Source organism: Atractosteus spatula, chromosome 7 (assembly GCF_055471065.1).
Source record: "Atractosteus spatula isolate fAtrSpa1 chromosome 7, fAtrSpa1.hap1, whole genome shotgun sequence".
Classification (NCBI taxonomy): Eukaryota; Metazoa; Chordata; class Actinopteri; order Semionotiformes; family Lepisosteidae; genus Atractosteus; species Atractosteus spatula.
The window spans coordinates 43,322,467-43,342,931 of NC_142712.1; the positions used below are offsets into that span (position 1 = coordinate 43,322,467).

General features: G+C 48.8%; 2 protein-coding genes across 4 annotated transcripts; both read right to left on the reverse strand.

Moving 5' to 3' along the window:
- Nucleotides 1-11: 11 nt before the first annotated feature.
- tspo (translocator protein) lies at nt 12-2,968 on the reverse strand. The gene is made up of 4 exons (XM_088920226.1): nt 2,824-2,968; nt 2,016-2,190; nt 1,206-1,344; nt 12-339 (listed from the first exon to the last, which is right to left on the reverse strand). The coding sequence occupies exons 2-4, from the start codon at nt 2,186-2,188 to the stop codon at nt 169-171; spliced, it is 483 nt and encodes a 160-aa protein (XP_088776352.1). The 5' UTR covers nt 2,189-2,190; nt 2,824-2,968; the 3' UTR covers nt 12-168.
- A 6,904-nt stretch (nt 2,969-9,872) lies between these two features.
- Nucleotides 9,873-18,730, reverse strand: LOC148831091 (bcl-2 homologous antagonist/killer-like). Of its 3 annotated transcripts, none has more exons than XM_088922138.1 (6): nt 18,528-18,730; nt 16,676-16,785; nt 14,879-15,014; nt 14,559-14,702; nt 12,674-12,854; nt 9,873-12,384 (listed from the first exon to the last, which is right to left on the reverse strand). In XM_088922138.1, the coding sequence occupies exons 2-6, from the start codon at nt 16,752-16,754 to the stop codon at nt 12,280-12,282; spliced, it is 645 nt and encodes a 214-aa protein (XP_088778264.1). In that variant the 5' UTR covers nt 16,755-16,785; nt 18,528-18,730; the 3' UTR covers nt 9,873-12,279. The 3 variants fall into 3 exon arrangements, with proteins under 3 accessions (XP_088778264.1, XP_088778265.1, XP_088778266.1); XM_088922139.1 differs by having other exon boundaries at nt 18,562-18,701; XM_088922140.1 differs by lacking the exon at nt 18,528-18,730 and adding an exon at nt 17,789-18,520.
- Nucleotides 18,731-20,465: the final 1,735 nt, after the last annotated feature.

Consider the following 20,465-nt stretch of genomic DNA (forward strand, 5'->3'; position numbering starts at 1 on the left):
CAAGACATACATTAATCTCAAACTATTTTATTAACTCCAAAAGTACATACAAAATGAGAGAGGGAGAAGACGGCCCTCTGTTGCCACTGTGCAGCCCTGGCACAGGTGAGGCAGGCACTTCCCAGAAGCCTCCTCCATTGCGCAGGGAGGGGCTCGGACACCCCTTCTTCAGTCCTGCTTGTCGGGGTTGTCCCTCCAGATGCAGTAGCTGAGGCCGGTGGCCAGGCAGAGCCACATGAGGTAGGGCACCATGAGCAGCGCCGCCGTCTTGTTGACGGGGTACCAGGACAGCGCGGTGGCACCCGCCGTGCCCGTCAGCAGCACGACCTCGATCAGGGCCTGCAGGGGAGACACATGGCACAGCGGCCGCTGACACAGCGCCCCTCTTCTCGGCCGCTCAGAGCACGAGCGCAGCGGAGAAGAGGCAGGGTTCGGAAACATCGGCATTATCGCGGAACTAACCCTGCCTGAGACAGGGGGATCGGCAAACTGCTCATAATAGTTTTTAAAAAATACAAATAAACTAACATACTAACAGTATGCAAAAAAAAGCTGTGGAAAAAGGAGGTAAAATAAATACTATATAGGTTTCAAATTCAGGAACATCAATGGTGCCCTTTAGGGGTTGACGATTAACCTACAAAGGGTGTTGTTTGTGTTTCATATGCTTTAGTGAATTTTATAAAGAATATTGACAAAATATTCATTTTCATGAAATAATGAGCTTGTATCTTTATGAGAAAAAAGGCATAAGAATAACTGTCCATGACTGTGTTGATGCAATGCTAAATAATAAATCAATAGATCTTGACAGTATATCCAGTATACAGTATAAATATATTTTTTTAACTTCTAAATTGTGTGTTCTGGGGCTGAAAAAAAACGTCATTCCTCATTTAATGGACATTCTGCAATAACGGATTCCCTTTTCCCCACTGGTTAATTTAACCGAAGGCTGACAGTACAGGAAGCAGACAGACAAAAAGAGGAAGTGATAGAGGAGGAGATCTGGGGAAGATTAAGACAGAGAAGAACACGATTGGTGCTTGCCTTCTTCATAGAATCACACACGCTGATTCAGCACAACCTGCAGTTTTCAGTATTTTTTATGTAATGCAGAAAACACACTCAAGACGAGCGAGGCACAAGAGTGACGGTATGGAGCTGCACTGCTATGGTCACTGTTAGTGGAAGCCATACTGTACCAGCTTCAGTCTGTGTGCCCCGAAGAAGATGGGCGTCCAGGCCCAGTTCAGTGCGAGCTGTGCCCCATACAGGCCGAGCGGAACCAGAGCATCTTCTGTGAAGCCGCCCAGGTCTCGCCACACCAGGTAAGAGCCGTACCTGGGAGAGGGAGGGGATTGGAGAGGAATACGGGGGGAAGACAGAAACAGATGCTGTTACATGAAGAGATCGATCTTGGTACCATCTTCTGAAAAAAAGAGTTGCTCTGAGTGGAAAGCCAGCTGTGGACTGATTCTGAACTCCTGCACCAGGCACCTCTCTGCTGAGGCACCCCCGCAGGACTCCACCCCCCACGCCCCTGTGCAAGAGTCCACACTGCAGTACTCACCCCACGCCCCTGTCCACACTGCAGTACTCTCCCCTCACCCCTGTGCAGGAGTCCACACTGCAGTACTCTCCCCTCACCCCTGTGCAGGAGTCCACACTGCAGTACTCACCCCACGCCCCTGTCCACACTGCAGTACTCTCCCCTCGCCCCTGTGCAGGAGTCCACACTGCAGTACTCTCCCCTCACCCCTGTGCAGGAGTCCACACTGCAGTACTCACCCCACGCCCCTGTCCACACTGCAGTACTCTCCCCTCGCCCCTGTGCAGGAGTCCACACTGCAGTACTCTCCCCTCGCCCCTGTCCACACTGCAGTACTCACCCTCGCCCCTGTCCACACTGCAGTACTCTCCCCTCGCCCCTGTCCACACTGCAGTACTCTCCCCACGCCCCTGTCCACACTGCAGTACTCTCCCCTCGCCCCTGTCCACACTGCAGTACTCACCCCATGCCCGTGTACAGCGCCGTCCACACCACAGGGAATGCCTTGTTTGGGGGGCGCCAGGACGGCTTCTTCAGAGTCTCATACCAGGTGGGGACCGCTCTCCGGGTGAAAATTGCGCCAACCAGACCCCCCAAATGGGGCAGGCTAGTGAATCCCACAGCATGTAACCACATGGCTGGGGGCAGTGACAGGGACAGAGAGGAGACCGGGTGTCATCACTCAGATAACAGTCCAGAACTGTGTGCTAACAAACTCATACATAAACTAAGCACATTCAGTCAAAAGATTTATGGGAACAGTGTCAAATTAGTGGAAACTGCACTTTCGAACTGGCTTCACTCCTGAAAATAAAACAATTCGTTTGTACTAGGAAAAATATGGAAAAATCCAGTTTTCAAAGAATAATGACCCTCAAAGGTTCACAGTTATGGAGTATCTTCAAATTCACCTGCTGTTGATTTCAAGGCGCCGGAAGCTAACGCCTGCGCTCATTCCCTTGGTTTGTTAAAAAAAGACAAAGGACAACTTCTGATGGTTTTAAGGTCATTATGCCTCATGGTGGCTTTGCTTAAGGAAAACTAAGATATTTGAACTCTGGCAGTCTGAACGCCCTCGCGAGACACAAACGGCACACGTACACGCCCCTCCGGGTGCCAGAGTCACGACCCCGGTGTTTGGCACTGACACCAGACCACTAAAAACCGCACGAATACAGTTACCGCACAGCCACCCTGTCAGAGCAGTTTTCAGATCGTATGTACGAAACCCAGGGGTCTTAGAGCGAGACGTCTGCCGAGATCAGTCTTACCTCCCGAGCAATGCAGCGCCGTACAGCTGACCACTGCCGCCTGTCCGTCTGTCCCAGCCTGCTCCGGGCTTGTGTAACAACATCCCGGGCTGGGAGGGACCACAGCGCCGTCATGCCGGGGGCGGGGAGTGTTGCAGGAGTTACGAAAGGAGACACGAGGAGAAAACGTTTATCTTTATCCCGAAGACGACGCGGTTCGAAGTCCACACCGAAGGCTCGAGACCACGCCGCACGGACTCGATTGAAGCTCGTTAATTGGTTACAGGAAGCAAGGCGGGTCGTGTCAGCACTAGCGTTCGAATATGTTTAAAAAACAGTCCAGCTGAAAGCTGTGTTTATTCTTGCATCTTTAGTTTTAATGTAATTGCATGTAATATAGTATAACTCAACGCAAATACGAGTGTTTTTTAAAACGTATCAATTTTATAGACTGGCTTCTGAGCACATGACCCACAGGAGCTCTGCAAACAGCACATTTAGCCACCAGAGGGCGCGCAATGCATTACCGGGGAGACGACCGTCTCCAATATCGTCTCTAATACTCTTCAAACCGGCGATTATTCTGAAGAGGTTTGTGGTTCTCGATATCGTCTAGTTTAGTTCAGGTGGGTAGCTGCGTCAGCATGCGTAGGCTGAAAAGGAACAAGTAATAGGTTTATTCCATGCTGAAAAAAAGAAAGAGAACAACGTTTCGGCCGTGGAGCCTTCTTCAGGTGTGAGCTTCTTCTAGTTCACCATGATTCAGTCCTTTATAATACAACATTGCTACCTTGTGGCCAGAGATGGTCATTGCCCATCTTAAAACTTGGCTGGTACTCGATACTCGAACGATTTCTCCTTCCTAAACGGCCTTGCAGTGCCGTGAATAAAAGAAAACGGCATTAAAAATTAACAACACTAAAGGAAAACAAATACATTTCCTGTAAAAATGCATTTGAAGAATCAAAATAAGCACTGGACTTTAGGAATGTTGTGGCGGGGCCCGGCCCGGGGGAGGGTTCTTGTGTGTAGTGGTGGCGGCAGGGAGCAGCGTTGAGGTGATAAAATAGCTACCTAACTGGTCTGTGCAGACAGACACAAAGAACCGAACACAACTACTAATCGTCGTTGTTGCTAATGCTATCGGTACCTTCAGGTGTCAGCATCCTTGTCCAGATCACCACCCGTGTCCGTTTCTTCTTCGCTCCTGGTTTTTACCACGAACCTTGCCAGAACCTTTCCAAAGACCCTTAAGTGACACATTTGCAGCCCCTCCCCCCTTCTGCTTCCTTGTTCTTTTCTCGCACCCACTGTAGTATTTTTTAAATCTGTCAGGCTAATGTTTTCCCCAAGCTAGTTTAGTTATGCCGCACTAATTTATCTTGCAACTGAGGGCCAATGACGTTGTTAGTGCGGGAGAGGCCTCCGGTTCTGAATAAAGCATCTGCTCTCCGACTAACTTTAGATTTCATCTCAAGTTACAATTAGAGTTTTGTGTGTCGCTTTATTAAAATATCTAAACATGTATGTATTTACATTTGTATGCGTGTGTGAAGCGGGACTGGGGATTGGGGGTCTGGCCGGCGCGGGGTTCGAGACGGCTCTAGGGTCAGCTCCCCAGCTGAAGACGGAGGCAGGAGCCTTGCACGGTGGGGAGTAAACCAGAGGGGGCAGTAAAAGACGGCTTCAGGCGTTAACAGGATTTTTACTGCTAGAACAGAATGTCACTCTTCCCACCCTGGGCGTAGTCACGGGTGGGCCCAGGCGCAGGCCCAATCTGATTGATCCTAGGCCTACCCAGTCAGCCCAAAGTAATTTAAGATTTTTTTCCCCTTGTTTGCGCTCCATGATTTGCTTTTCAATGCTACGTGTTTGATTGTTTTCATTGTATGTGATTTGCTTTTAGCTCGCCGTATCTTTTGTGACCAATAAAAAAATTATGTAAATACAGTGGGGCGGTGCATGCGTAGCTGTAGCCTAATTGGCTATTGCTGTCGTCAGACACTCGTCAGACTAGCGCTAGGTTTTTGGTTTATTAGCCAACATGGCAAAATAAATCCATATATCTAGTTTTTTTTAAAAAGCCGCCTGTAGATGACCAGACCAGTCCCGAAACAAATAAGACACATGAGATGCTACAGGCATCTTGGGTTTTAGGGAGTACAGCCTGGCTTCCCGAATACAAGTGTTTCTGGAACGCAAGAGCACGCGTTTGCTTGTAGCAGCTCGATACATGCTCGACCTGTAGGAGTTAAGCACGGAGAGGTTCTAAAATTTCTCCTGTACACAAATGACAAGTTTTGGAATGAATGACTAACATTAAGATAATATTGACGGATAGATGCGAGTGTGCGTTTTACAGATAACTATTCCGATCGCCTCTAAATACCCTGCAGTATTTATGAACGCCGTTTACAGAGCTAAACTACTTCCAAAGTATGTATCTTGTTTCTTGTACACATATAGTGTAGAAATTAACAACCCAGGACGACGATGTGCCCCTCGAACAAACTTAATTTTAACTCGTAACTCCGAACCCGTTAGCTCCTACATTCACCATAGCCTGTTACCCTGACAACCGTTATTCCCGCTCTGCCCTCCACCAATCAACATGCAGTTTCACTGCTGACGCACACAAATATTACAGTATGTATTTGACGCTTTAATCAGCAGATAATTATTGCAATTAAAAGTACGATGAATTGATTAGCACTGTATTGCGACTATAACAATTAAGTGTTAAGTCTTGTGGGGAGTCACGAATTTCCAAATTAGGTGTCTTTTGGCATCGAAAATAGAATACAACTTTCGTGTGTTTCATACAAGTTTAAAAGCATCACGAAGTATCAAACAAGATTTTCAGAACTTAATATTTTAATACCTTCGCAGTTTTTATGCTCAAGGCGCCTCACATGATATTACCCTTGGGGTGATGCATTTACTCCAGCCTCTGAAACCCGTACGTGCATGCTCAAGTTCGCTAAATATTTAAAGACAAGGTAAAAGCTCCGTGAAGTTGCCCCCCACAGACAGCAGAAACGATGAAACCCACCTCATTCGTTAGTGCTGCGTTTGTGCTGCTTTTGTTTCCGAGATATAGCGCCTTGTTTTTTTGGTTTTCGAGACGTCACTCAGCCCCCCTACAATGTCGTAGGGAAACCAAACCGGTCTCATTCGTTAGTGCTACGTTTGTGCTGCTTTCGTTACCGCGATACAGCGCCTTGTTTTTCCGGTGATTGCGTGACCATGCACGGTGACTTTGACCTCCAGTGACCTCGTCTGCCGAGTTCAAGCGCTCTGTTACAGTTTAGCTCGTACCCTTAACATTTTAAAGACAATCAATATCCATAAACATATGAGCCTCCTTAGATGTGAATAATAATAAGACGTGACGCATGCCAACAAGTAACCATCTATGACATAAACCTGTGGTTGTAATGTACGTAAAATCACCGTGATTGCAAGATCTACGGTTTTTATTCTGTAAGGCACATTTTCCTTTTCTTTTCCTACCATGACACACTGTTGCTGAACGCATAACTGTGGGATACCATCGCGACAAGACCTCCGCAGCACGTCACGACAGGGACTCCATGTATATCGCATGTATATCGCGGCAGTGTATATCACGACTGGCGCCTTGCTTCCATGCCACCCTGGCACCGCTGTCGCAACAAAGGTCTCATATCAGGACATGATATACCCAGATAAGACGTGTCGCGATATAGACATGGGGTCAGCAATCCTGTCAGGGTATGTCCTATCGCAACATATGGACTCCATGTCGCGACATGGGGGTGGTGCATTTTGTCGGGGTATGTCATATCGCGATATACGGGCTTCATGTCGCGACATGGGCATGGTAGGTTTTTTTACATATCGCGATATATGAACTCCATGTCGCGACATGGGGGCGGGGGCGTTTGTCATATCGCGATATAGGGCCTTTCATGTCGCGACATGGGGGCGGAGCATTTTTGCCGGGGTACGTCATATCGCGATATGCGGGCTTCATGTCGCGACATGGGGGCGGGGGTGTTTGTCATATCGCGATAAATGGGCTTCATGTCGCGACATGGGGGCGGAGTCGTTTTGTCGGGGTATGTCATATCGTGATATATGGACTTAATGTCGCGACAGTGGCACCATGACAGTGATGCGCCAGTCGCAATGGGTATCGGGATGTGACCGTGATGCACGCACTCCTATCGTGACATGCTATCGGAGTCGTGAACGCGCTGAGGATGCCATGACATTCTTTGTCTGCTATTCTGTTTTGACTTCAGTGCGACTTCTCTTGATTGATCAGTAATTGGAAACCAATGGATGTGCTACTGTATATCCAGCGTGCTCATACAGAACACACGATTAACCGGGACTACAGTATTTGGACCAAGAAGAACATCCATCACCTATGTATCTATTTATCTTGTTGTTCTTAAAGTTGCAGATTCAAGCGTTTTTGAACACGTGGCTCGACTGACGGGTTTATTCTTTACACGTCCCTTGGTGCGCGTGTTTATCTGAGAAATAGACAGTGAGAAACCGATCACTTCTTTAGGTTTTTAAAAAAGCACACCACTACGAAGTATTAAGAACATGTAATTGTTTGCTAGTGTTCACTTTTTGAGACTACACCCGCAACTCTGATTAGGGTATGTGATATTCGTGACAAATTTAATTTTCCTGCTCACACAAACGCACAGAAGAAACTGATATTAAATCCCGGCCTCCACCCGGGCAAACAGAGGAACACAATTGCAGAACTGTTATCTCGCACCGGTAACAGACGCTTGAACTCTGCAGACGGGGTCACTGGAGGTCAAAGGCACCGTGCACGGTCACGGGATCACCGGAAACCAAGGCGCTATATGTCGGGAATGAAAGCAGCACAAATGCTACTTTCAACGGCACAAATGCAGCACTAACGATTGAGACCGGTCCGGTTCCCCTACGACGTTGTAGGGGGGCTTAGTGACGTCACACCCCTAAAAAGAAGGCGCTATATCTCGGGAAAGAAAGAAGCCGGCAAGTTACTTTCAACTGCACAAACCGGCACAAACGCAGCACTAACGAATGAGGTGGGTTTAATCGTTTGTGGTGTCTTTAGGGGAGCCAACTTCACGGAGCTCAAGGAAAACCCTGCATGGTATTTTAAATACAATATTTCGGACGGATTTTGAATCTTGCGTTTTGCGTTGTGTTCATTGTTTTTTGCAATACAATATTAACTTCAGAGTAACTCGTAAAACTACTGAACAATCTAGAAGCAGGCATACGAAATATTTAGAACTGTTACAAGGAACAAATGAAAATGAGCTCTTGCAGCTTTTCTTTAGCTAAAGACAAAGTCCTCCTATGAGAGACCTTTGCAAACTAGCTGTCATTTGAACGGGAATTTGCCGACTCTCTAGACAGTAATTGTCGCTTAACCTGTGTGTGAGAGAGATAGAGATGGTATGTGTATATATAAGGTTCCGCTAATTCTGCTGTTTGATTATACCGCTCGAGGATTGCATTGTAAATTGGAGGGGTGCCCCTATGCTGGCAGGACGGACAGTTAGAGCCCAGGGCCACCCACGTTTGCACAGGCCCACCCAAAAATCAGTTCCTGGCTACGCCTCTGCTTCCCACTCCGCCAAAAATTAAAGAGATCCATTTTAAAATACTTAAAACGTGTCCTAGGGAACTCCTGAGAAGAGGTTTAACTTTCACTGTAACACTTGAAACAAACTAACATTTTGTTTCTCATGTTTATCATCACAGGGTGGAGCAGTGGCTCTGTGGCTAAGGATCTTCACCTGTAGCTGGTAGGTTGCTGGTTCAAATCCCACATCCGGCTGAGGAATCCTACTCCGTTGGGCCCCTGAGCAAGGCCCTTAACCCCAACTGCTACAGGGGTGCTAGCTGACCCCAAGCTTCTCTCTCCCCCCACCTGTGTGTGTCTCATGGAGAGCAAGCTGGGGTATGTGAAAAGAAATTCCTAATGCAAGAAATTGTATATGGTTAATGAAGTGATCTTATCTCTATACAGCAGCTTTCTGGCAGTCTGTCCTTGGTTAAATAATAGAATTTGTATTTAACTTTTAATGATATATTTTTTAGGAGTTCTGAATAAAAACCAAGAAGTTCATTTAAAATAAATATCATTCTAATGTTGGCTGAAGTTTACGTACATAAGGGTAGAGTGCATAAAAGTTCTTTGTGCTCCAAAAAAACTACAAAATTAAGTACATATGTTCTTTTAAAAAACTAAAAATACCCTCAGCAAACTGGTTTACAGAAACCTCTGGGCACACAAGTTGATTATTTAATGTGATCCCCTAATGTAATCTTTGTTAATAAGGTTCTGATAACTGATTTGTTGTTCTGCTTTGTTCACTTGATGTTGTCTTTGTATTTACATGTTGCAATGTCTACATGTATATGACCTTGGAAGTTGTATTTGTTGCATAATAATTTTTTTTTTAAAGTTTCCAGTTTTTCAGGAAGTGTCATCATGGAGGATGAGAAGTCAGAGTAGCAGAAGTCAAGGAGACAATGCACTGTGGTTATCCCTCAACCACTCAGTTGAGAAACTAAAAAATCCCACCCTCTATAAAAGATTGAGTTACAATACTGAGGAGGTCACCCATGTGCACACAACATTGGTACCTGTACAACCTCCAATCCAAGTAGGAGAAAAAAGCTAAAAAAGACTTCCTTAGTATCTGCGTCTGAATTTGATCACCATCGGACATTTGGATTCAGAAGTGACCACAATATTACATTTCAGTCTCATGGGTGTTCAAACAACTCCTAATCTGGGGGCAGGACTCATAAATATAACATTCGGTTTATAAAAAGTGACTTTAAACAAAACACCTCAGAAATAAAGGACTCTGATATCAAACATTCTCATTTTTAATTGGGATCAGGTTTTCTTTACAAAGTCTTAACAGACATGGCCTTTAACCTGCAGTGAGGAGACTAATCCCGAGTGAACCAGGCTAGAAAAGACAGAAGACTTCAGCCTCATGACAGACTCCAAGGTGTCTGGGATTATAAACACCACACTATCAACAACAGTATGGCAATTTTTGTTTTAATATTCAAGAAAAAAGTTACACATGCAGTTGCCCGAAAGCTCACAAAGGCATTCATTCAAGGTAAACAAAAAAAAATCAGTTTTAAACCGTTTTCAATCACATTTTGAAAAGGAAGACGCTGTCAGTGGCTTCTTGTGCTGGAAAGAATAAGGACAAGATATCCACCCTGTGTGGGAAATTCTGCACTGCTAGAGGTGCCAGGCATTGCTACATCACACAAATCTGTCCCTTTTGTGCTGTTCTTTCTTTCCACAGCGCATATTCACAGTTTCTCCCTTCTTTAACAAAAGGGATTATTGCCATTGCTGATGTGCGGTTTTACTTACTGGCATCATTAAGCCTCCAGGCGTGTAACGGGTAGCCCTGTTGGCCCAGCTGTGCTGGCGATGCACAGGGCTGCTGTCTGAATAGCTGCAGCAGCCAGGACTGATCTTTTCAGCCGCCCTGCATTAGCTCCAATGAAACTCAAAAAGACTCTCAACGACACTCAGCTCGATTTCACCAAACTTAAAAAAAAACAATATCCATGATATTCATTTAACAATATTAATATAAAATACTAGTCATTTCTTTACTCAACTGTGCAAAATTGTTTTAAAATCAGTGCTGTTAGAGCCCAGTCTCTCTGCCACTTCCTTCTCAGCGACAAGACTCCAAAGCCCTGATTCTCTTTAGCTTACAGTATCTAAACAGCTGGTGTGCAGAACTCTGTTCTCCTCCTCTCGGGACAGGAACCAGCCGCGACAGCTCTCTAACACTGCCTGCACCATGTCCGACATGCATGATTCACCTGAACCAAGACATGGAACTGAAATTCAACCCTTTACCGGGTGTAAAATACAATAAAAACAGCCTCCAGCACTCTCCGAAGACACACAAGATGAACGGAGGCACAAAGTGGGGAAATCCCTGATCCAGACTGGAGTGATTCCATCTTGAGGAAAAGGTCTAGAAGAAAAGTAAACAGGAACACGGCACCAGGCCCCGTGGGAGCAACTCTGGGCTGGAGATCTGGACCGAATGCAGAAGGAGAGGGCGAGCTGTTCAGGTCTTTGCTCTGTAGAAGAAACTCGAGAGGCAAGAGGCCAGAGAGAACAGCAGAGCACAGCGCCCCTCTCTGCACCGCATTCTTACTGCAGCACGGAAACCCAGAGGCCCTGAAACCTCCATCTGATATCTGTGTCCTTGTTACCACTGTATCCTGAATAACTCATTTAACACCACCGCAAAACAAAGTCTTGTTTTGTGTTGATGAAGTTTAAAAAAAATTCATCATCTCACATTTCATAATCGTTATTTTCGTGCATTTTACAGCACACTCAACAATGAAGTACTCAAAAATGAGTTCTGAAGTTCCTCTTCAGAACTCCTCAACAGGCAGACTCCACAGAAACGTTATAGGTTTAAAACTGGTAGTATTAACGGCATAAAGATGATAAATTCCGAAGTAAACAGACATTCCTGCATAAAAGCTTCCTTCCGGTCACACTGCTGCCCAGCCGCTAGGAGACGCGGTGAGTCAGGTGGCGAGCTGGCGACTCTGTCGAGGTGAAAGGAAGTGAAATGTACAGTGCAGAGGGACACAGGGGATTGGCAATGTGCCGGTTTAGTTTTAGAGTACCTGTGATTCCGTTCCACAGCAGTATTCCTGGGCAACCAGACCCCTCACTGTGTCCTGCAGAGGTTGTGGGGGCACGTCCATCCGGACTTGGGGTGCCCAGGGTTCGAGGGGACTGGCTGCAGGGATGGCCATGATGACCTCAAGGCCAGTGGGAGGCTGTCCGCAGCCGGGCAGCGGTCACATATAGCGGGGTCACAGAAGCAGTGAATCAGTTTGCAGATTCTCATGGCGGAAAGGGATAGGTGTTGTTCTCCGTGGAACAGGGAGATTCTGGAAGCGAGGCAAGCCGGTAGCATCAAGTATTCATGTGACGAATAGAAATAAAAATAGACCAAACGAATGTATCCTGACATTTATCCCTGATTTGTTTTAAAATCCCCTGAAACAAATGCACTGGTTCTTGGCATGCAAGAGTGGAGAGAGGGATTGAAGGAGAGAGGGTAGGGGTAGTGAATGCAGCTGTTACGGTTTCATTTTCTACATTTATATAAAAGGTCCCTTGCTCCCTGATCTCTTATGAGAACAGAACTGTTTCTATAATGCCAAGTAAATAGTGTTTTTTCCCCCCACAGTTTATCCCTCCATCTGACTTTACCTCTACCCTCTCTCTCCTGCTTATCCCCCTCTCTCTGGATCCCTCAATCTCTCCCTCTACAGAAGTGTCAGTCCCTGCGCACAGCGGCAGTCCCTAGCCTGGTTCCAGGGTTCAGAGGTCAAAGGTCTGGGCGTCACGTGTGGCGAGAGTCCAGCTCCAACCTCCAACTCCCGTCAGGAGCTGAAGAATCGTCGGACGATGAACTGACCAAGAAGGATGACTGCCAGCAGAGCCAGCATGTACTTCACATAGACATTGTCCAGCTCCAGCGCAGCCACCTGGGGGAGGGCGTGAGAGATACCATCAGCGTGTCAGAGTCCCAGTGCGAGAGCATCAGAGAGCCACAGAGCCAGAGCAGTGACAGCATGTAGTGCATCAGAGTTCCAGCATCAGAGCATTAGAAAGTCACAGCAAGAGTGCGTTAGAGTCCTAGTGACAGCACATCAGTGTCACAGAGACAGCGTGTCCCAGTGTCAGTGTGTCAGAGTCACAGTGCATCACTGTCAGCGAGAGTGTGCTAGGGAGCCGCAGTGCCAGTTTGTATTGTCACTCCAGATCCCCACTCACCCAGCCTCCTTGCTGTGCGATCCACTGAGCGATCTGGTGCCGCAGCAGGAAGTCGCTGATGAAGCGGGCAATGCGGCTCAGGAAGCCCGTCATGCCCTGCTGGAAGACGTGCAGTGCCATGCGGTACCCGAAGCTCAGCAGGGCGATCACACGGCCCCAGTTTATTCCAGAGTCAAACAGGCTGTGGAGAGAGGCAGGGAGAACACAGTGACTCGAACCAGCTTTATCTGCTCACGCAGGTGGAATCTGTACAATTTACCTGGCAGCTATTCTCTCAATATAACACAGGCCAATGTAGTACAGCTGCTAGTGAAACCAGAGCTGCACGCTACCTACACAGCTAACAATGGGTGACACTTCATTCACAGTCCCCATAACTACACAGACCTGTGATCTTAACTGACAACAGCCAGACTGGCACTACGAAGGGAGGTGGTACTAACAGCTTCAATGACCTCCTGTAAGACTGGAGCCAGGCATACAGCTAGTCCAGGGAGCATGATGAAGCACACTGAAGGCTGTGAACATACAGGCACCATGAAGAAGAGACCAGGGAAAGGATCTAAATTCTGTTTTCTCAGCCCCTGCAGCACAGCTTGGGGCCCGACTCTGCCTGGAGATCAAGCAGCTATTCTGCTCCTGCACACCTGCACTGGAGGGGCTGGGACACCAGTCACTCTCCATACCTACAGGACACTCAACACTCACACGCGCTCTCTCACACAGCTCCAGAAACACGGACTTGTACATAGAGCCAGACGAGGTAATTACCTGGGATCTTATCCCTGCTACAGCAGTGAGGGGAAGACAAGAGACAGAGAGGAGAGAGGACACACATTAGACACCGAGAGAGAGAGAGAAGGGCCCGTCCTGTCAGCCCCCTGTCCAAATGTGACTGCCATGCCCCTCTGTAAGAGTGCCCCGTTAGTGCAGGAAAGCACACCAGCATGACAGGAAGAAGCAGGGAGGGGCACAGGAAAGCAAAGCATGGCAAAACCTCAGAGCCCAGGGATGAGCTGGGCACATGGCGAGAGCGCGGTAAAACCAGTGGGCGGAAGAGCGAAAATGCAGCACGGATACACTGAGGTCAAGGGTCACAAGGGCAGCTGGGGGGCACCCAACGACTCCGACACGTTTGTGACTGCAAGAGCTGAGCAGGTAAACAGGGCGACAGCCTGATGAAAGAGCATGTGAACAGCTCCATGCACAGCAGCTGTACTGCGCAGGCAACATGCGTACAACACTGCTACTGGCACTCTTTTCACAGATTTCTTACAAATTATTTTATCATGAATTCCTTTAATAAGACATCTGGCTGTGTCGCGAGAGAGCCCTCCCTTCCGCAAGGACTGGGGGCCTGACCCAGGATCAGAGCCCTGCTGTACAGTACAGAGCTCAACATGCGCTCGGGCAGGTGCCGTCGCCAGTCTTGCTCCTGGGAGGCCCTGCGGCTCTCCTGTACCCCTGGGGACAAAGGACACCAGCGCCAACCCCCAGCACATGACTCTAGACTCCCACAAGGCCGTGCAACATGAAGCCCCCGTCTTCAGAAAAACACAAGGAAGCTGCAGCACATTTCCAATCAAGCCATCTCATTCTGTAAGGCTTTTTAAACTGTAACAAGCGTAAAATTCTCAATGAGAGAGCCACTTGTTTTCATGGTACACAATTTCCCAATTTATCCTCAGACAAAACCTGAGGTATTACACTGATAACCCTCGTGACATGGAATTTGCTGCAACTGTGGGGATCTTTGCATAAAAGTCCACCCCAGTCCCACAGGAAATAGTCCACAATGAGCAGCTGACCAGCCCATCAAAACAGATGCACCCAGGCCACAAGCATGTGCAACAGCAGGTCCTGGCCAGCAGGGGGCAGACTGTACCTCTTGGCAATCTTGCAGAAGTAGTTGTAGGCATTCTCGGGCGTGAGGGCCAGCTGGGACAGCATGCTAGTGAAGCTGAGGTCATAGCGCCTGTTGATGTCATCGCCAATGATGGCCAGCTGCTGCCCAACTCGAGACATGGTGCTGTGAGGAGAAAGTTAGAGGGAGAAAAGGTCTTTCACCCGTTCAGGAAAGCATGCTTCTTCCATGAATTCAGCAGCCCAGGACACCTGACTGAGCCTCTTTCTCCCCACCAGCCTCATCCACCCCAATCTCTAACCATATCGCCTAGCCCAGTCGAACCCGGACGCGCTGCCTACCTGGTGCTGTTGAGGTGCAGCGCCATGATCTCAGGGTCCCTGGGCAGCTTGTCTCCATCCTGCTCCCGTTCCTGGTTGTACCGGTAGTAGACATAGCTGCAGAAGACCTCCTCCGTCTCCTGCGCCACGTTCTCCTCTGAGACGGAGAGGGAGACGCAATTTGCAAATGTGCCGGGGGATTCTCAAGCTCCAGAAACCCAGCCCTGTGCCCTCCTTTAAAACCCACTTAGGAGAACTGGACTGTTCTCACGGCCTCAGCTGCAGAGCCGCCTTCTTGTACGTAAAGAGAGGAGGCAGCAGTAACCAGAGGCAAGAGGGATTTAAACATTATCATCACAACGCCATTTCTTTAAAGTACAGAACTTCTGATACTGTCTGCTTCGGTACCGTGCTCTGAACGAAACGCTCTACACGTTTGCCTTTGTACAAATTGATCGGGGGGCAGTTTAGCATCCATCAGGCTATTGTCACTAAAACTTAAGGTTATTTTTGCTGAATCTGTTAAGAGGTGCCAGGAATGTGCCACCAGGCAACAATGAGGCCTGTCACTGCCCACTACCTCCCCACCTTTCCCAGCCAGAGGGGCAGCAGACGGAGCCCCCCAGCACACATCCCACTGCCCCCCCATCTCAGTGAATGTCTGGGCTGGGAATCCCATCATAGCTGAGCCCCCCCCAGAAACGCCATCCGCTCGAGTCGCCGCCGTGAGGAGGGGAAACAGCCCAAGAGTGCGTGCTGCAACCTGGACTCTGTGACGAACCCAGCCCTGCCATAAACCAGCACCGCGCAGATCGCTGGCAGCGAGGCCTGTGGATCAGATTCCCGTGACACTGCACAGCTACACAGGGCCCGGGGCTTAAATAATAGCACACGCACTCCCACAGCACGAACACGGACATCAGGCCCTGCACGGTGTGGGAAGACCAGGCCACCAGCCGTGTGTCTATAATGGTGCCCAAAACTGGCCTGAAGTAACAGCTGCTCAAGGGAAGAGTTCTTTCAGGGGAGCGCTCCGTGGATCTTTGAGCATGAAACTGTCGAGCCGCTGGAACACGGACAAACCACAAACCACCTCTCCCTGGTTTCAACACAGACTCACAGTTTCTCATAAAAATATCATCACAGAGGCCACCAGGGGTCAGCGGGAAACCAGTCCCACTCTCTCAAGTGGGCAGTCCGATAAAGGAAGATCTCTAAGCCTCACATCCAGAGAAGGCTTTCCAGTTCAGGCTGAGGCTGAGCTCAGTTCGCACTCCTACCCGCCCTCACTGTGACTCAGCACAGCACACACCTGCGCGAGTCTGTGCCCAGGAAACCACAGGGCTGGCGATCTGCTGACTCACTCCATGCAGCTTGTTTACTTCTTTCTCAGTGACTCATTCTCTGCGCCACACGGCCCTGGTGTCTGAAGTGCTGTCTCGAGTGCGCCGCCGGCCTGCCGGCATCACAAATCACAAACACCCGCTTCCCAGCCGCCAGCGTCGGGCTCTCTCCCCACAGGGCTCGTCTGAAGGCGGCCTGCGCTGCCAGCCCAGCTTCCAGGACTCAACCCCAGACTACTTTCACCGAACTGGCTTTAACTCGCCATTTTAAGTTTAAAAGGTGGGTTTCATTACTATGCAGCACAGATTTTTATAACCCTAAAACAGTGCCTTGAACTCGCCAGGCGGCAGTTTATGGGCTCTTATATAGCAGACAACAGTAGTGTTAGATAAAGTGTCACCAGCTCTGTCACGGCCTTGAGAAGCATGCAGGTCTGAGTTTTTTTCCCCCCACAAGAGACACAATGGTACTCACCTGTTTCTGGGGACGGGCTCTCATGGCTGTCTTCATTCTGACTGGGCTTCCAGGGGTCCTCTCCACCCCCTGTGGCCATGTCTCACCCAATCAGAAGTGACCGGAATCTCCTGCAGAGAGAGGGAGACCTCTGAGGACAGGACAGTCGCAATCACAGCTGCACACTGCTGTTTGACGGTGACTGATTTCCCAAAGGACCAAAACTCACGTCACTGGACTGTAGACAATCAAGAGGATCTCTTACAGCGTTTTAATGGCATAAGCGGATGCTAACAAGACTAGCGAGGCAAGTTAGCAATGTGGAATAACCAGTAATTCCCACGGACAGGGCATTGTGGCTACACCTGGGAGTCAGGCGAACTCTTCAGTGTGTCATGTCAAGGTCACACGCAGGTTCCTGGGGTCACCTTGTCCACTCTCCCTGATGACACTCACTCACAGGCATCAGCCAGGGCACTGGCCACACCCAGCTCTGCGGCTCACCTGGCTTTTCAGGCCAACAGATAGAGCTAGACCACAAGTACGCAAGAGCTAGATCGCCGCACATTTCCCAAACTCCAAAGCTCATTCCTCCTAGCAAGAAGCTGTTAATTAAGAGAGTCGTTACTAAATTTCTGCAGCTCTACAGAGTTTTAAAGAAAAGGCTATTCAGTTCAGGTTTCTAGGTCAGTAAAAGGCAGAATTGTAGAGTGGATGCCCCGAGTACCAGCCCTGGGCCTGGTCGAAGGTCACTCCCATACCAGCCGTTTCCAAAAACGTGAAGCAATTTCATTATCCTAACGTAAGCACCTGGTTCGTTCAGTCAAGGTCAGAGTCTTAAAATCAAGCTCCCCACACCCTCAACGACCTCGGCTCCTAACTGGGCTGACACAATTCACTAATAAAGCGAGCAGAGCTCCGGAGTCCAGGTCTTGACAAACTGCTGATTCCGGGTGACCCGAGACCTACGGGACCAGGCTGGCCGCCCGACGCGCTTGCATTTTCATCGGAACTGAACGACTACTTCCTCGAGCGGAATCGTTCGTCCTCACAGACACCGAGCCAGGCTTTTCCCCCAGCCAGCATTAAAACAGTGGACACGGCATAACATTAGAAATTTCCGTAGGTACTCACGTTCAGGGGCTGCTGCCCTAAAGTGATGACCATAGACAACGACCGTGGCAGCGGCGAGTTTGAACGCTAAATCGACAGTGACGCGTTTTCTGTAACTGCTGCCCGGATCTCTTCAGGGAGGCTGTTTTCCAGACTGTTTGGCGCACTTACTGTAAAGGTACTTCCTGGAAACGGCTCAGGTATAAATAAGGTGACACATTGGCGTGTGTCATCTATTATTAGAAACCAGCGTGTGTCGGGGCAGAGAGGGAGAGGTTAGAGCGTGAGACAACACCTGGGCAGGCCCTCCGTGCGCAGATACACCAACTAAGACCGGCAGCGCGGCAGCTCCAAGCACTCAAGTACTCGGGCGTCTTCATGCGGTTTCACCCTCAGCGGGAGTGTCAGTTACACGCGTGAATAAGACACACTCGGGGGACACAGAGAGTGGCGATGCAGCTCCCTGTTGCAAGCGGGCCACTCGAGGAATGCGGGCAACGGGCTATTCTTGGCGCTGAACCCCCCGATTTCACTCCCTGTCGGTATATTCATCTTGTGCTCCGACGAAGCGCAGTTCCCTCTACTTCTACCACTCGCTCGGGACAGATACGGGAGAAAGGATGAGTAGAGTGACGATCGGGAGAAAAGAGACCGAGAATCAGAGGATCGAACAGATACGGAGAGAGAGCAGAGAAAAAAAAAACTATCCGTAGTGATTGCTCGTCGTCCCAACCTCGGTTTCAGTCCCTTACACTTGTACCTTTAGCGGGGAGCCCCAGCCCTGCGCAGCGTACCCAAGGAGAAGCCCGAAGCCTCGCCTCAATGTTGCACAAACGTCGGTTTCTTTCGTCGGTCTCTGTGCAAACTCGCTCGCTGACCCAAACCCTCTCAATTCTCAGTTCGATCCTCTCTCTCTCTCTCTCTGACCCTCCTCACTACCCAAGCACTTCCTCATCCTGCTCCAAACGCTCGAGCCGTGCCAACGTCACTGTATCAACCATAACCCACCTATCACATAGCGTCAAACAGGAACAACGATATCCCACAACAGCCAGAGCGACTCCTGGTCCTCCGAGAAGCGTGTCAAAAACGCCATTATAGTACGGTCAAGCGTTCCATCTCTCCTGAAAAACTGAAATTGATCATAAACGGCACCGAGAATCCTAATTCTTCACCTAACTGCAGTGTATTTGAGTGGCTCTTTCAAAGCTTTGCCGAAAATTGCTTATTATTAATTGCTTATAAATTTCGTGGCGGATTTGAAAACACCGACTAAGTACTGTCAAACAAACAATACGGTTACCCGCCCACATACATAGAAACAAACAATTCCCAAATCAACATCGCAAGACGTGTAACAAGAAGGGCCGGTGGGGTATCAAAGCGCAGCTAAGAGGGTAGAAGAGCAGCTCTTTCAAGGCAAAAGTTCTGCAATTTACCCGTACCGTCACCTAGAGGTGATCAACACCAACTACATGTATTTAAAGTGCATGGATGAAACACGACCGCGTATCGCTCGGGCTGTGCGCTTACACTAGTCGCCCGTTTTTTTACTTGAAGTAAAGTTTTTTTTCATTCTTCTTTAGCATCCAATGAAAACAAAATCACGGGTGTCAAAATATATACTGTAATTAAAAATAAGAAAACACTGTACTACATATGATACTTGTGTACATAGAGGAGCGAGCAAAGGTTTTATTCCATGCTGAAAAGAGAAGAAAAGAAACAACGTTTCGGCTGTGGAGCCTTCTTCCGGTGTTCAGCTTACCTGTTTGTGTACATAGAGTACTACTTGTCTCTTCGGACATTTAAAGATAGTGTTTATCATAGCCCATCCACCCAAGTGGCTCTGCAGAGACTATAAAACTCTAATGTTCTTACACTAGCTTTGCACATGGCCTCACTGGCTCAAAGCCAGGTGGGAGTTTGGGATGCGCTATAAGCTGCTTAGAGGACTCTTGTGTAAAGCTCTGAAAACCAAGGCCCTAGTCACAGATAGGGGTTATGAGCTGTCATATAAAAAGAGGCTCAGCAGCCGCAGTGGCAGCAACATGAGCAAAGCAAAGGCAAAAGCCGCCTCCAGGCTCTGGCTTCAGTGCATCATCCTGGCTGATCTGTTGGGTGGGCTGCTCAGGGCCCAGTGAATGGAATTCAAACCAGACACTCAAGACAGCATTTTTGGGATACCCTACGCCTAGCCTCTAACTGGAACCCAACCCAGGACCCCTTGCCCTGCGCTGCATTGTATGATGGGAAATTGCAGCCTCTGGGGTGCTGCCAGACAACCTTAATCTTGGGGCCAGAGCAGGTGAGGAATCTGGGAGAAGACTCTTGTTCCCAGTCCCACCCCTGGGCCACGCTGCGTGGACAGGGCGCAGGGGCGAGTGTGTGGGGCTCCACCTGATTGTGCACTGTTTCAGCAGGCAGTGCCTCAGAGCCGACCCCCTCATCGGGCTGCGGACCTGCCAAGATCACGGCACCCATCCCACCACGAAGGAATCTGAAGGCTGCTGGGAACAAAAGCTCAGGGCTCAGAGCAGCTGCCCTGCTTTGCTGCTGAAGGCAGCTCCTGGGATTCCACACGCAAGAGCTGGATGAGTTTCAGTGGCCAATTAGCAAATGAGGAAACAAACAGGAAACAGGGGCCAAGTGGTCTCCTCTCATTTGTAACCTTTCATACATTCTTGTGCCTGTGTGC

Excerpts from the sequence above, each read along its gene's own strand:
- tspo (XM_088920226.1), bottom strand. The coding sequence starts at position 2,188 with ATGTGGTTACATGCTGTGGGATTCACTAGCCTGCCCCATTTGGGGGGT. Across the intron at positions 1,345-2,015 it reads GCGCTGTACACGGGCATGGG|GTACGGCTCTTACCTGGTGT; the intron begins GTGAGTACTGCA and ends TCCCTCTCCCAG. Across the intron at positions 340-1,205 it reads GGGCACACAGACTGAAGCTG|GCCCTGATCGAGGTCGTGCT; the intron begins GTACAGTATGGC and ends TCTCCCCTGCAG.
- LOC148831091 (XM_088922138.1), bottom strand. The coding sequence starts at position 16,754 with ATGGCCACAGGGGGTGGAGAGGACCCCTGGAAGCCCAGTCAGAATGAA. Across the intron at positions 12,855-14,558 it reads TTCTGCAAGATTGCCAAGAG|CCTGTTTGACTCTGGAATAA; the intron begins GTACAGTCTGCC and ends CTCTCTCCACAG. Across the intron at positions 12,385-12,673 it reads TCGCACAGCAAGGAGGCTGG|GTGGCTGCGCTGGAGCTGGA; the intron begins GTGAGTGGGGAT and ends GCCCTCCCCCAG.